The sequence below is a fragment of the Taudactylus pleione genome, unplaced genomic scaffold, assembly GCF_031769625.1.
Source record: "Taudactylus pleione unplaced genomic scaffold, aTauple2 ptg000156l, whole genome shotgun sequence".
In the NCBI taxonomy this organism is placed as follows: Eukaryota; Metazoa; Chordata; class Amphibia; order Anura; family Myobatrachidae; genus Taudactylus; species Taudactylus pleione.
Genome location: NW_028284558.1, coordinates 13078497 through 13095528, shown reverse-complemented (window position 1 = coordinate 13095528; position 17032 = coordinate 13078497). Strand labels below are relative to the sequence as shown.

The 17032-nt window shown below is 46.4% G+C and overlaps 1 protein-coding gene across 2 annotated transcripts in view; it reads right to left on the bottom strand.

Moving 5' to 3' along the window:
• Positions 1-459: 459 nt before the first annotated feature.
• LOC148521650 (retinol dehydrogenase 5-like) overlaps positions 460-17032 on the bottom strand; it is a 62410-nt gene continuing 45837 nt past the window's right edge. For both annotated transcript variants that reach the window (XM_088474903.1, XM_088474904.1), the window contains one exon: positions 460-731. In XM_088474903.1, the coding sequence (XP_088331029.1) occupies positions 481-731 (251 nt within the window). In that variant the 3' untranslated portion in view covers positions 460-480. The remainder of the gene's footprint in view (positions 732-17032) is intronic.

Here is a 17032-nt window from a genome sequence, read left to right as displayed (position 1 = left end):
AGACTAGTATGTGGATGCATGTTGCTGCACATGTAAATAGACTAGTATGTGGATGCATGGTGCTGCACATGTATACAGACTAGTATGTGGATGCATGGTGCTGCACATGTATATAGACTAGTATGTGGATGCATGGTGCTGCACATGTATACAGCCTAGTATGTGGATGCATGGTGCTGCACATGTATATAGACTAGCATGTGGTTGTATGGTGCTGCACATGTATATAGACTAGTATGTGGATGCTTGGTGCTGCACTTGTACACAGACTAGTATGAAACTTTGGAGTCTTTGCAATGGACACAAGTCTGGGTCACAGGAATGAGAAGTCTCACTGTGATGATTTTCTACTTTCTTAACAATATGATTTCTTTGGATAACTGTTTATAATGATATGTAATACACACATGAAAACTAGCAGCAAGATGTTTATTTCCAAAAAAATGTATAGGTCAAAGAACACAAAGACACATTAATCAGCTATACATCAACTTGATTTTTAGCCAGTGCTTTTTTGTTCCCAACTGGTCGAGGTAAGATGAGCTTCAACATGACATCTGCGACCTTGGCTGGTGCGTAAGATAGAGGAAGCCAAAATAATTTAGCATCATAGCCAGCCCCATACCGTGTCCGGGGGTATCTGGCTGTCAACGCATGCTCCATGCAGTTTGTTACTTTGGAGATGTCAGAACTACAAAATGTTTTTAGGGATAACCTTTGGACTTTTAAATCTGCAAAAAAGACAGGATAATGAAATTAACCACTTAACTGACGAATTCTTTTTCCAAAAACCGCTCCAAAATTGTCAGTTTCTTTTATGATTGAATTAGGTCAAGAACATAATTTTAAACTTATCCATCACTATTTTATTTGAAAATTATTATTTTTTTAAAACCCAGTATACCATAAAAATAAAATTTTTTATGTTATACTGTAGTGATGGCCATTGACAGCTGTACCATTGATGGTTCAACCATCGTTAGAAGCCACCAATTGTTTAGCGATTGGGCAAGATCTGTGTAGACCACAACTGTCGATGTTTCCTAAACTTCGATTGATGGCTACCATCGATGATGAAACATTGATGGCCACCAGCAATGGCAAACCACTTGTTTTCAGTCAGGCCATCGATGTTTGCAAACCATCGATGGTTGGTTGACATCCCTAAATAGAGGCTCTGCGATATCTATCGATTATATATATATATATATATTAGGGGTGTGCACCGGCCACTTTTCGTGTTTTGTGTTTTGGTTTTGGATCTGGATCTTTCTTCGTGTTTTGGATCTGGATTGGTTTTGCCAAAACCACCCTTCCGTGTTTTGGGTTCTGGGTTTTGTGTTTTGGATCTGTATTTTTTTTTAAAAAAGCATAAAAACAGCTAAAATCACAGAATTTGTGGGTTTTTCTGCTCCTATGCTATTATTAACCTCAATAACCTTAATTTCCACTCATTTCCAGTCTATTCTGAACATCTCACACCTCACAATAGTGTTTTTATGTCCAAAAGGTTGCACCGAGGTAGCTGGATGACTATGCAAAGAGATACGAGTGGGCGGCACAAACACGTGGTCCATCTAGGAGTGGCACTGCAGTGGCAGACAGGATGGCAGTTTGAAAAACTAGGCCCCAAACTATACATAATGCAAAGAAAAAAAAGAGGTGCAAGATGGAATTGTCCTTGGGCCCTCCCACCCACCCTTATGTTGTATAAACAGGACATGCACACTTTAACAAACCAAACATTTCAGCACCAGGGTCTGCCACATGACTGTGGCTGAAATGATTGGTTCGTTTGGGCCCCCACAAAACAAGCTGGCAATGAATCTGTCCCTGCACAAACTGGCTCTACGGAGGCAAGATGTCGTCCTCATCCTCCTCATCCACCGATTCCTCACCCTCTTCAGTGTTGTGTACATCCTCATCCTCACAGAGTATTAATTCATCCCCGCTGGAATCCACAACCACAGGTCCCTCTGTATGTTCTGGAGGCTGGTCTCCCTGGAAGAGTTGATAATTCATTTTATGAACATCATCTTCTCCACATTTTGTGGAAGCAACCTCCTACGCCTTTCGCTGACAAGGTTCCCGGCTGCACTAAACACTCTTTCGGAGTACACACTGGAGGGGGGCAACTCAGGTAAAATAGAGCCAGTTTGTACAGGGACCTCCAGATTGCTTCTTTTTCCTGCCAGTACAGGTACGGACTGTCTGACATGCCTACTTGGATGCTGTCACCGATGTAATCCTTTAACAGACAGACGCACGCTTGTCGCTGCTGGTTTGAGGATGCAAGTGCGGCTACAGCCCACACAATTCACAAAGACAGAAAAAAAAAAAGAATATTTTTATTGTTTGTGGAGCGCACTTTGAGGGTTACACCACCCTTTAACAGACAGACGCACGCTTGTCGCTGCTGCTTTGAGGATGCAAGTGCGGCTACAGCCCACACAATTCACAAAGACAGAAAAAAGAAGAAGAATATTTTTATTGTTTGTGTAGCACACTTTGAGGGTGTCACCACCCTTTAACAGACAGACGCACGCTTGTCGCTGCTGCTTTGAGGATGCAAGTGCGGCTACAGCCCACACAATTCACAAAGACAGAAAAAAGAAGAATATTTTTATTGTTTGCGTAGCACACTTTGAGGGTGTCACCACCCTTTAACAGACAGACGCACGCTTGTCGCTGCTGCTTTGAGGATGCGAGTGCAGCTACAGCCCACACAATTCACAAAGACAGAAAAAAAAAGAAGAATATTTTTATTGTTTGTGTAGCACACTTTGAGGGTGTCACCACCCTTTAACAGACAGACGCACGCTTGTCGCTGCTGCTTTGAGGACAGTATCATATGCAGTGACAGTAGACTTGTCAGAAATTGTTGGCACGTCCTTCAGTCCGGACCAGATGTCCAAACCAGCCCTTGACTTATGACACAGGCGCACGCTTGGCGCTGCTACTATGTTGATGCACGTGCGGCTACATCACACACAAGTCACAAACACATTAAAAAAATAGTTTTTTATTTTTTGGAGCACTTTGAGGGTTACACCACCCTTTAACAGACAGACGCACGCTTGTCGCTGCTGCTTTGAGGATGCAAGTGCGGCTACAGCCCACACAATTCACAAAGACAGAAAAAAAAAGCAGAATATTTTTATTGTTTGTGTAGCACACTTTGAGGGTGTCACCACCCTTTAACAGACAGACGCACGCTTGTCGCTGCTGCTTTGAGGATGCAAGTGCGGCTACAGCCCACACAATTCACAAAGACAGAAAAAAGAAGAAGAATATTTTTATTGTTTGTGTAGCACACTTTGAGGGTGTCACCACCCTTTAACAGACAGACGCACGCTTGTCGCTGCTGCTTTGAGGATGCAAGTGCGGCTACTGCGCACACAAGTCACAAACACATTAAAAAAATTGTTTTTTATTTTTTGGAGCACTTTGAGAGTTACACCACCCTTTAACAGACAGACGCACGCTTGTCGCTGCTGCTTTGAGGATGCAAGTGCGGCTACATCGCACACAAGTCACAAACACATTAAAAAAATTGTTTTTTATTTTTTGGAGCACTTTGAGAGTTACACCACCCTTTTAGCAGACAGACGCACGCTTGTCGCTGCTGCTTTGAGGATGCAAGTGCGGCTACAGCCCACACAATTCACAAAGACAGAAAAAAAAGAACAATATTTTTATTGTTTGTGTAGCACACTTTGAGGGTGTCACCACCCTTTAACAGACAGACGCACGCTTGTCGCTGCTGCTTTAAGGATGCAGGTGCGGCTACAGCCCACACATTTCACAAAAGACAAAAACAAACACACTACCTCCATCAATTGTCTAAATCCCACTGCACTAATGGCGGATACCGGACGCACGTCTAACACCAACATAGCAGTCAAGGCCTCAGTTATATGTTTTGCTTCAGGATGACTGCTGTCGTACTTCATCCTCATCGCTAGGGACTGTTGGAGGGTCAATTGTTTAGTAAAAGTAGTGATGTTCCTACTTCCTCTCTGGGATGATGAACAACTCCCAGCAACAGCACTAGGAGGAAGTGGTTCTTGATCTTTCCCTATTTTATTTTTATCGGAGAAAGTTTGGTCCTCCATTTATGTTATATTGATATATACGTGCGGCTAAAGCGCACACAAACACAGAAAATATTTTTTTATTTTTGCTGGAGAGTAGTGCACTTTGTGGGTTACACCACCCTTTAAGAAATGAGCCAGCCGGCTCTTTACTTATGGGACACAGGCGCACGCTTGGCGCTGCTCCTTTGTTGATGCACATGCTGCCACAGTGCACACAAGTCACAAACACAGAAAATATAATTTTTTTTGGTTTGGACTGGAGTGTACTTTGGGGGTTACAGCACCCTTTAACGGTCAAGCCAGCCGGCCCTTTACTTATGACACAGGCGCACGCTTGGCACTACTTTGTTGATGCACGTGCGGCTACTGCGCACACAATTCACAAACACAGAAAAAATATTTTGTTATTTGGTTTGGAGTGTACTTTGGGGGTTACAGCACCCTTTAACGGTCAAGCCAGCCGGCCCTTTACTTATGACACAGGCGCACGCTTGGCACTACTTTGTTGATGCACGTGCGGCTACTGCGCACACAATTCACAAACACAGAAAATATATATTTTTTGGTTTGGAGTGTACTTTGGGGGTTACAGCACCCTTTAACGGTCAAGCCAGCCGGCCCTTTACTTATGACACAGGCGCACGCTTGGCACTACTTTGTTGATGTACGTGCGGCTACTGCGCACACAATTCACAAACACAGAAAAAATATTTTGTTATTTGGTTTGGAGTGCACTTTGGGGGTTACAGCACCCTTTAACGGTCAAGCCAGCCGGCCCTTTACTTATGACACAGGCGCACGCTTGGCACTACTTTGTTGATGCACGTGCGGCTACTGCGCACACAATTCACAAACACAGAAAAAATATTTTGTTATTTGGTTTGGAGTGTACTTTGGGGGTTACAGCACCCTTTAACGGTCAAGCCAGCCGGCCCTTTACTTATGACACAGGCGAACGCTTGGCACTACTTTGTTGATGCACGTGCGGCTACTGCGCACACAATTCACAAACACAGAAAATATATTTTTTTTGGTTTGGAGTGTACTTTGTGGGTTACAGCACCCTTTAACGGTCAAGCCAGCCGGCCCTTTACTTATGACACAGGCGCACGCTTGGCACTACTTTGTTGATGCACGTGCGGCTACTGCGCACACAATTCACAAACACAGAAAATAATTTTTTTTTTGGTTTGGACTGGAGTGTACTTTGGGGGTTACAGCACCCTTTAACGGTCAAGCCAGCCGGCCCTTTACTTATGACACAGGCGCACGCATGGCACTACTTTGTTGATGCACGTGCGGCTACTGCGCACACAATTCACAAACACAGAAAATATTTTTTTTTTGGTTTGGAGTGTACTTTGGGGGTTACAGCACCCTTTAACAGTCAAGCCAGCTGGCCCTTTACTTATGACACAGGCGCACGCTTGGCACTACTTTGTTGATGCACGTGCGGCTACTGCGCACACAATTCACAAACACAGAAAATATTTTTTTTTTTGTTTGGAGTGTACTTTGGGGGTTACAGCACCCTTTAACGGTCAAGCCAGCCGGCCCTTTACTTATGACACAGGCGCACGCTTGGCACTACTTTGTTGATGTACGTGCGGCTACTACGCACACAATTCACAAACACAGAAAAAATATTTTGTTATTTGGTTTGGAGTGTACTTTGGGGGTTAGAGCACCCTTTAACGGTCAAGCCAGCCGGCCCTTTACTTATGACACAGGCGCACGCTTGGCACTACTTTGTTGATGCACGTGCGGCTACTGCGCACACAATTCACAAACACAGAAAATATTTTTTTTTTGGTTTGGAGTGTACTTTGGGGGTTACAGCACCCTTTAACGGTCAAGCCAGCCGGCCCTTTACTTATGACACAGGCGCACGCTTGGCACTACTTTGTTGATGCACGTGCGGCTACTGCGCACACAAGTCACAAACACATTAAAAAAATTGTTTTTTATTTTTTGGAGCACTTTGAGAGTTACACCACCCTTTAACAGACAGACGCACGCTTGTCGCTGCTGCTTTGAGGATGCAAGTGCGGCTACATCGCACACAAGTCACAAACACATTAAAAAAATTGTTTTTTATTTTTTGGAGCACTTTGAGAGTTACACCACCCTTTTAGCAGACAGACGCACGCTTGTCGCTGCTGCTTTGAGGATGCAAGTGCGGCTACAGCCCACACAATTCACAAAGACAGAAAAAAAAGAACAATATTTTTATTGTTTGTGTAGCACACTTTGAGGGTGTCACCACCCTTTAACAGACAGACGCACGCTTGTCGCTGCTGCTTTAAGGATGCAGGTGCGGCTACAGCCCACACATTTCACAAAAGACAAAAACAAACACACTACCTCCATCAATTGTCTAAATCCCACTGCACTAATGGAGGATACCGGACGCACGTCTAACACCAACATAGCAGTCAAGGCCTCAGTTATATGTTTTGCTTCAGGATGACTGCTGTCGTACTTCATCCTCATCGCTAGGGACTGTTGGAGGGTCAATTGTTTAGTAAAAGTAGTGATGTTCCTACTTCCTCTCTGGGATGATGAACAACTCCCAGCAGCAGCAACAGCACTAGGAGGAAGTGGTTCTTGATCTTTCCCTATTTTATTTTTATCGGAGAAAGTTTGGTCCTCCATTTATGTTATATTGATATATACGTGCGGCTAAAGCGCACACAAACACAGAAAATATTTTTTTATTTTTGCTGGAGAGTAGTGCACTTTGTGGGTTACACCACCCTTTAAGAAATGAGCCAGCCGGCTCTTTACTTATGGGACACAGGCGCACGCTTGGCGCTGCTCCTTTGTTGATGCACATGCTGCCACAGTGCACACAAGTCACAAACACAGAAAATATAATTTTTTTTGGTTTGGACTGGAGTGTACTTTGGGGGTTACAGCACCCTTTAACGGTCAAGCCAGCCGGCCCTTTACTTATGACACAGGCGCACGCTTGGCACTACTTTGTTGATGCACGTGCGGCTACTGCGCACACAATTCACAAACACAGAAAAAATATTTTGTTATTTGGTTTGGAGTGTACTTTGGGGGTTACAGCACCCTTTAACGGTCAAGCCAGCCGGCCCTTTACTTATGACACAGGCGCACGCTTGGCACTACTTTGTTGATGCACGTGCGGCTACTGCGCACACAATTCACAAACACAGAAAATATATTTTTTTTGGTTTGGAGTGTACTTTGGGGGTTACAGCACCCTTTAACGGTCAAGCCAGCCGGCCCTTTACTTATGACACAGGCGCACGCTTGGCACTACTTTGTTGATGTACGTGCGGCTACTGCGCACACAATTCACAAACACAGAAAAAATATTTTGTTATTTGGTTTGGAGTGTACTTTGGGGGTTACAGCACCCTTTAACGGTCAAGCCAGCCGGCCCTTTACTTGTGACACAGGCGCACGCTTGGCACTACTTTGTTGATGCACGTGCGGCTACTGCGCACACAATTCACAAACACAGAAAAAATATTTTGTTATTTGGTTTGGAGTGTACTTTGGGGGTTACAGCACCCTTTAACGGTCAAGCCAGCCGGCCCTTTACTTATGACACAGGCGAACGCTTGGCACTACTTTGTTGATGCACGTGCGGCTACTGCGCACACAATTCACAAACACAGAAAATATTTTTTTTTTGGTTTGGAGTGTACTTTGTGGGTTACAGCACCCTTTAACGGTCAAGCCAGCCGGCCCTTTACTTATGACACAGGCGCACGCTTGGCACTACTTTGTTGCTGCACGTGCGGCTACTGCGCACACAATTCACAAACACAGAAAAAATATTTTGTTATTTGGTTTGGAGTGTACTTTGGGGGTTACAGCACCCTTTAACGGTCAAGCCAGCCGGCCCTTTACTTATGACACAGGCGAACGCTTGGCACTACTTTGTTGATGCACGTGCGGCTACTGCGCACACAATTCACAAACACAGAAAATATATATTTTTTGGTTTGGAGTGTACTTTGTGGGTTACAGCACCCTTTAACGGTCAAGCCAGCCGGCCCTTTACTTACGACACAGGCGCACGCTTGGCACTACTTTGTTGATGCACGTGCGGCTACTGCGCACACAATTCACAAACACAGAAAATAATTTTTTTTCTGGTTTGGACTGGAGTGTATTTTGGGGGTTACAGCACCCTTTAACGGTCAAGCCAGCCGGCCCTTTACTTATGACACAGGCGCACGCATGGCACTACTTTGTTGATGCACGTGCGGCTACTGCGCACACAATTCACAAACACAGAAAATATTTTTTTTTTGGTTTGGAGTGTACTTTGGGGGTTACAGCACCCTTTAACAGTCAAGCCAGCTGGCCCTTTACTTATGACACAGGCGCACGCTTGGCACTACTTTGTTGATGCACGTGCGGCTACTGCGCACACAATTCACAAACACAGAAAATATTTTTTTTTTTGTTTGGAGTGTACTTTGGGGGTTACAGCACCCTTTAACGGTCAAGCCAGCCGGCCCTTTACTTATGACACAGGCGCACGCTTGGCACTACTTTGTTGATGCACGTGCGGCTACTGCGCACACAATTCACAAACACACAAAAAATATTATTTTTTTAGCACTTGGGGGGAGCACCCCTGATGGACAGAGCACCCCCTGGACAACACTACAGCACCCCTTTAGGACTGGGACACTGCACAGGACTGGAGTGGACACAGCCCCTATGGAGAACTGACTGCACAACACAGTCCAGCCAGCCCCTATGGACTTTGAAGTAGTGGACACAGCCCCTATTAACAACAGCAGCACAACACAGCCAGCCCCTATGGACTTTGAAGTAGTGGACAACAGCAGCACAGCACAGCACAACACTACTCTGCACTACACTACACTACACAGCCCAGCCAGCCAGCCCTAACTCCCACCCTCCCTCTTCACTGTCCACAGCCGAGTGAGAAAATGGCGCCGACGCGGGTACCTTATATAGGATCCAAAACCCGCGAGACTCGGAAGGCGGTATGATGACGTTTTGCCTCGATTTCAGATCCGAGTCAGGCGGGAAAAGTCGAGCCTGACTCGGATCTGCCTCGGATCAGGGGGGCTTGGGGGGGTTCGGATTTCAGAAATCCGAACCCGCTCACCCCTAATATATATATATATATATATATATATAAATATATATATATTAGGGGTGTGCACCGGCCACTTTTCGTGTTTTGGTTTTGGATCTGGATCTTTCTTCGTGTTTTGGATCTGGATTGGTTTTGCCAAAACCACCCTTCCGTGTTTTGGGTTCTGGGTTTTGTGTTTTGGATCTGTATTTTTTTGAAAAAAAGCATGAAAACAGCTAAAATCACAGAATTTGTAGGTTTTTCTGCTCCTATGCTATTATTAACCTCAATAACCTTAATTTCCACTCATTTCCAGTCTATTCTGAACACCTCACACCTCACAATAGTGTTTTTATGTCCAAAAGGTTGAACCGAGGTAGCTGGATGACTATGCTAAGCGACACGAGTAGGTGGCACAAACACGTGACCCATCTAGGCGTGATACTGCAGTGGCAGACAGGATGGCAGTTTGAAAAACTAGGCTCCAAACTGTACATAATGCAAAGAAAAAAAAGAGGTGCAAGATGGAATTGTCCTTGGGCCCTCCCACCCACCCTTATGTTGTATAAACAGGACATGCACACTTTAACAAACCAATCATTTCAGCGCCAGGGTCTGCCACACAACTGTGGCTGAAATGATTGGTTCGTTTGGGCCCCCACAAAACAAGCTGGCAATTAATGTGTCCCTGCACAAACTGGCTCTACGGAGGCAAGATGTCATCCTCATCCACCGATTCCTCACCCTCTTCAGTGTGTACATCCTCATCCTCACAAAGTATTAACTCGTCCCCACTTGAATCCACCACCACAGGTCCCTCTGTACGTTCTGGAGGCTGGTCTCCCTGGAAGAGCTGATAATTCATTTTGATGAACATCATCTTCTCCACATTCTGTGGAAGCAACCTCCTATGCCTTTCGCTGACAAGGTTCCCGGCTGCACTAAACACTCTTTCGGAGTACACACTGGAGGGGGGGGCAACTCTGGTAAAATAGAGCCAGTTTGTACAGGGGCCTCCAAATTGCCTCTTTTTCCTGCCAGTACAGGTATGGACTGTCTGACATGCCTACTTGGATGCTGTCACCGATATAATCCTCCACCATTCTGTCAATGGTGACAGTATCATATGCAGTGACAGTAGACATGTCAGAAATTGTTGCCAGGTCCTTCAGTCCGGACCAGATGTCCAAACTTGGTCCTGCCTGCCCTGCATCACCGCCAGCGGGTTGCTTAGTATACCTAAGTTTTTTCCTGGCAGCCCCAGTTGCGGGAGAAAATGAAGAAGGAGCTGTTGACGTGTCACGTTCCGCTTCAGCTGACAGTGTGTTCACCAGCAGGTCTTTGCACCTCTGCAGGCTTGTGTCGGCCGGAAAGAGAGACACCACATAGGCTTTAAACCTAGGATCGAGCACTGTGGCCAAAATGTAGTGGTCTGATTTCAACAGATTGACCACCCTGGAATCCTGGCAAAGCGAATGAAGGGCTTCATCCACAAATCCCACATGCCGAGCGGAATCGCTCCGTCTTAGCTCCTCCTTCACTTTCTCCAGCTGCTTCTGCAAAAGCCTGATGAGGGGAATGACCTGACTCAAGCTGGCAGTGTCTGAACTGACTTCACGTGTGGCAAGTTCGAAGGGCTGGAGAACCTTGCACAACACGGAAATCATTCTCCACTGCGCTTGAGTCAGGTGCATACCCCCTCCTTTGCCTATGTCATAGGTGGATGTATAGGCTTGTATGGCCTTTTGCTGCTCCTCCATCCTCTGAAGCATATAGAGGGTTGAGTTCCACCGCGTCACAACCTCTTGCTTCAGGTGATGGCGGGGCAGGTTCAAGAGTTTGCTGGCGCTCCAGTCTTCGGCACGCAGTCGCTGAATGGCGAAAGTGGCCAGAAATTTTTCGGGCCACCCAAAGCGTCTCCTGCACGCCCCTGTGGTTTTTCAGAAAATTCTGCACCACCAAGTTTATTGTGTGAGCGAAACATGGGACGTGCTGGAATTTGCCCAGATGTAATGCCCGCACAATATTGGTGGCGTTGTCAGATATCACAAATCCCCAGGAGAGTCTAAGTGGGGTAAGCCACTGGGTGATGATTTCCCTCAGTTTCTCTAAGAGGTTGTCGGCGGTGTGCCTCTTACTGAAACCGGTGATACACAGCGTAGCCTGCCTTGGAACGAGCTGGCGTTTCTGAGATGCTGCTACTGGTGACGCTGCTGCTGTTGCTGCGTAAGGTGATACATCTACCCAGTGGGCTGTCACAGTCATATAGTCCTTAGTCTGCCCTGTTCCACTTGTCCACATGTCCGTGGTTAAGTGGACATTGTGTACAACGGCATTTTTCAGGACACTGAGGACACTTTTTCTGACATTTCTGTACAGTCTCGGTATCGCCTGCCTAGTGAAGTGGAATCTAGACGGGATTTGGAACCGGGGACACACTACCTCCATCAATTTTCTAAATCCCACTGCACTAATGGCGGATACCAGACGCACATCTAACACCAACATAGCAGTCAAGGCCTCAGTTATACGTTTTGCTTCAGGATGACTGCTGTCGTACTTCATCCTCCTCGCTAAGGACTGTTGGAGGGTCAATTGTTTAGTAAAAGTAGTGGTGTTCCTACTTCCTCTCTGGGATGATGAACGACTCCCAGCAACAGCAGCAGCGGCAGCAGTTGGCGTAGCAATGCAGGATCCTCCGGAGGAATCCCGGATAGGAGAGTCAGTGATGCCAGTGACATGGCCTGCAGGACTACTTCTGATCCTGACTAAGGAGGAAATTGACGAGGAGGGAGTTGACGGTGTGGTTTGCAGGCGCTTGGATACAACAGAACAATGGGATTTAGGTGTCCCTGGACTGCTTACGGTCTTAGCCAAAGTTTCTGAACTTGACAGTAACTTTTTATGAATGCGCTGCAGGTGCCGTATAAGGGAGGATGTTCCTAGGTGGTTGACGTCCCTACCCCTACTTATTTCACCTTTACATATGGTACATATGGCAAGACAGTTGTTTAACCGGATTTGGATAGAAATATTGCCAGACCAAAGAGGTGGAATGTTTGGTCTTCTGCCCAGGCATGACCGTGATGGGCTTTTTCATCCCACGGACAACAACTGTCTCCCCCGGAGCCTGATTTAAACAAACCACATCACCATCAGAATCCTCCTCGCCAACTTCCTCCTCAGCGCCAGCTACACCAGTATCCTCATCCTGTTGTACTTCAACAGTGACATCTTCAATTGGCATATCAGCAAGTGGACTGTGGGTGCTCCTTTCAGCACTTGCAGGGGGCGTGCAAATGGTGGAAAGAGCCACCTCTTCCCGTCCAGTGCTGGGAAGGTCAGGCATCGCAACCACCACCACACTTGGACTCTCCTTGGGGATTTGTGATATCTTCTTAGAAAGCACAGTTTTCGCTGTGCTTTTGCCAGCTTAACTCTTTTGATTTTTTTAGTGGGAGGAGGGCTTCCATCGTCATGTGAAGCTGAACCACTAGTCATGAACATACTAGGGATCGACCTTAGCCGTTCCTTGCCACTCCGTGTCGTAAATGGCATATTGGCAAGTTTACGTTTCTCTTCAGCTGATATAAATGTTTTTTTCAAGGTCATTTTCCTGAACTTTGTCATTTGGGATTGTATGTGCCCTCTATTATGACATTGGGCATCGGCCTTGGCAGACGATGTTGATGGCATGTTATCGTCTATGTCATGACTAGTGGCAGCAGCTTCAGCACTAGGAGGAAGTGGTTCTTGATCTTTCTCTATTTTATTTTTATCGGAGAAAGTTTGGTCCTCCATTTATGTTATATCGATTTGATATATACGTGCGGCTAAACACAGAAAATATTTTTTTATTTTTGCGGGAGAGTAGTGCACTTTGTGGGTTACACCAGCCTTTAAGAAATGAGCCAGCCGGCTCTTTACTTATGGGACACAGGCGCACGCTTGGCGCTGCTCCTTTGTTGATGCACGTGCGGCTACTGCGCACACAATTCACAAACACAGAAATTAATTTTTTTTTTGGTTTGGACTGGAGTGTACTTTGGGGGTTACAGCACCCTTTAACGGTCATGCCAGCCGGCCCTTTACTTATGACACAGGCGCACGCTTGGCACTACTTTGTTGATGCACGTGCGGCTACTGCGCACACAATTCACAAACACAGAAAATTATTTTTTTTTTGGTTTGGACTGGAGTGTACTTTGGGGGTTACAGCACCCTTTAACGGTCAAGCCAGCCGGCCCTTTACTTATGACACAGGCGCACGCTTGGCACTACTTTGTTGATGCACGTGCGGCTACTGCGCACACAATTCACAAACACAGAAAATAATTTTTTTTTTGGTTTGGACTGGAGTGTACTTTGGGGGTTACAGCACCCTTTAACGGTCAAGCCAGCCGGCCCTTTACTTATGACACAGGCTCACGCTTGGCACTACTTTGTTGATGCACGTGCGGCTACTGCGCACACAATTCACAAACACAGAAAATAATTTTTTTTTTGGTTTGGACTGGAGTGTACTTTGGGGGTTACAACACCCTTTAACGGTCAAGCCAGCCGGCCCTTTACTTATGACACAGGCGCACGCTTGGCACTACTTTGTTGATGCACGTGCGGCTACTGCGCACACAATTCACAAACACAGAAATTAATTTTTTTTTTGGTTTGGACTGGAGTGTACTTTGGGGGTTACAGCACCCTTTAATGGTCAAGCCAGCTGGCCCTTTACTTATGACACAGGCGCACGCTTGGCACTACTTTGTTGATGCACGTGCGGCTACTGCGCACACAATTCACAAACACAGAAAATATTTTTTTTTTGGTTTGGACTGGAGTGTACTTTGGGGGTTACAGCACCCTTTAACGGTCAAGCCAGCCGGCCCTTTACTTATGACACAGGCGCACGCTTGGCACTACTTTGTTGATGCACGTGCGGCTACTGTGCACACAATTCACAAACACAGAAAATTATTTTTTTTTTGGTTTGGACTGGAGTGTACTTTGGGGGTTACAGCACCCTTTAACGGTCAAGCCAGCCGGCCCTTTACTTATGACACAGGCGCACGCTTGGCACTACTTTGTTGATGCACGTGCGGCTACTGCGCACACAATTCACAAACACAGAAAATTATTTTTTTTTTGGTTTGGACTGGAGTGTACTTTGGGGGTTACAGCACCCTTTAACGGTCAAGCCAGCCAGCCCTTTACTTATGACACAGGCTCACGCTTGGCACTACTTTGTTGATGCACGTGCGGCTACTGCGCACACAATTCACAAACACAGAAAATAATTTTTTTTTTGGTTTGGACTGGAGTGTACTTTGGGGGTTACAACACCCTTTAACGGTCAAGCCAGCCGGCCCTTTACTTATGACACAGGCGCACGCTTGGCACTACTTTGTTGATGCACGTGCGGCTACTGCGCACACAATTCACAAACACAGAAATTAATTTTTTTTTTGGTTTGGACTGGAGTGTACTTTGGGGGTTACAGCACCCTTTAATGGTCAAGCCAGCCGGCCCTTTACTTATGACACAGGCGCACGCTTGGCACTACTTTGTTGATGCACGTGCGGCTACTGCGCACACAATTCACAAACACAGAAAATATTTTTTTTTTGGTTTGGACTGGAGTGTACTTTGGGGGTTACAGCACCCTTTAACGGTCAAGCCAGCCGGCCCTTTACTTATGACACAGGCGCACGCTTGGCACTACTTTGTTGATGCACGTGCGGCTACTGCGCACACAATTCACAAACACAGAAATTAATTTTTTTTTTGGTTTGGACTGGAGTGTACTTTGGGGGTTACAGCACCCTTTAACGGTCATGCCAGCCGGCCCTTTACTTATGACACAGGCGCACGCTTGACACTACTTTGTTGATGCACGTGCGGCTACTGCGCACACAATTCACAAACACAGAAAATAATTTTTTTTTTGGTTTGGACTGGAGTGTACTTTGGGGGTTACAGCACCCTTTAATGGTCAAGCCAGCCGGCCCTTTACTTATGACACAGGCGCACGCTTGGCACTACTTTGTTGATGCACGTGCGGCTACTACGCACACAACTCACAAACACAGAAAATAATTTTTTTTTTGGTTTGGACTGGAGTGTACTTTGGGGGTTACAGCACCCTTTAACGGTCAAGCCAGCCGGCCCTTTACTTATGACACAGGCGCACGCTTGACACTACTTTGTTGATGCACGTGCGGCTACTGCGCACACAATTCACAAACACAGAAAATTATTATTTTTTTGGTTTGGACTGGAGTGTACTTTGGGGGTTACAGCACCCTTTAACGGTCAAGCCAGCCGGCCCTTTACTTATGACACAGGCGCACGCTTGGCACTACTTTGTTGATGTACGTGCGGCTACTGCGCACACAATTCACAAACACAGAAAATATTTTTTTTTTTGGTTTGGACTGGAGTGTACTTTGGGGGTTACAGCACCTTTTAACGGTCAAGCCAGCCGGCCCTTTACTTATGACACAGGCGCACGCTTGGCACTACTTTGTTGATGCACGTGCGGCTACTGCGCACACAATTCACAAACACAAAAAAAGTATTATTTTTTTAGCACTTGGGGGGAGCACCCCTGATGGACAGAGCACCCCCTGGACAACACTACAGCACCCCTTTAGGACTAGGACACTGCACAGGACTTTGGAGTGGACACAGCCCCTATTAACAACAGCAGCACAGCACAACACAGCCAGCCCCTATGGACTTTGAAGTAGTGGACAACAGGAGCACAGCACAGCACAGCACAACACTACTCTGCACTACACTACACTACACAGCCCTAACTCCCACCCTCCCTCTTCACTGTCCACAGCCGAGTGAGAAAATGGCGCCGACGCGGGTACCTTATATAGGATCCAAAACCCGCGAGACTCGGAAGGCGGGAAGATGACGTTTTGCCTCGATTTCAGAATCCGAGTCAGGCGGGAAAAGTCGAGCCTGACTCGGATCGGACTCGGATCGGGGGGGCTCGGGGGGGTTCGGATTTCAGAAATCCGAACCCGCTCACCCCTAATATATATATATATATCTCGAACATATATGTGTGTATATATATATATATATCGAACATATATATATATATATACATATATATAGAACATATATGTATATATATATATCGAACATATATGAATATATATATATCTACATATACATACACACACATATGCATATATATATTTGCATATGTATATATATATATATGCACATATTTTATTACTATTTTTATATTTTGCCCGATCACTGTGGCCAGCAGTGATCGGGACACATGGGGACTTGGGGAGGTGGAGCTGAGGCCGGAAAGGAGTGGAAGGGGCTGCCGGTACTTAGCAGCAGCGGTGGCTACCAGAGCCGCCGCTACTGCTTCTCTCACACAGTGATCTCACTGATCACTGTAATCCGGAGCCGCAGTGGGAGGGTGTCCCGCTAGCGGCCCGGCTACATAGCAGCAGCGGCGGCCACCAGAGCCACCGCTACTGTCTATTACTGAAATGGCTGCCCGATCACTGCTGGCCACTGCTGCTTCTAGGGGGGTGCCGCCGGGGCCCGATCACTGTAGCCAGCAGTGATCGGGACACAAAGGTGGAGGAGGCGCAGGTGTAGAGGGACCGGCAGGTCCCTCTGAGATGGGCGGCTGCTGGAAGTTAACTTCCAGCAGCCGCCCACTGTGTGTTTCTGACTGGTCGTATCAGATACGACCATGTCAGGGAAAGCCCAGTCTGGTATGGTCGTATCTGATACGACTGTGCCAGGCAAGTGGTTAATATGGAAATAAAGTGGATTGTCTCACTGACAGGCTTACAAT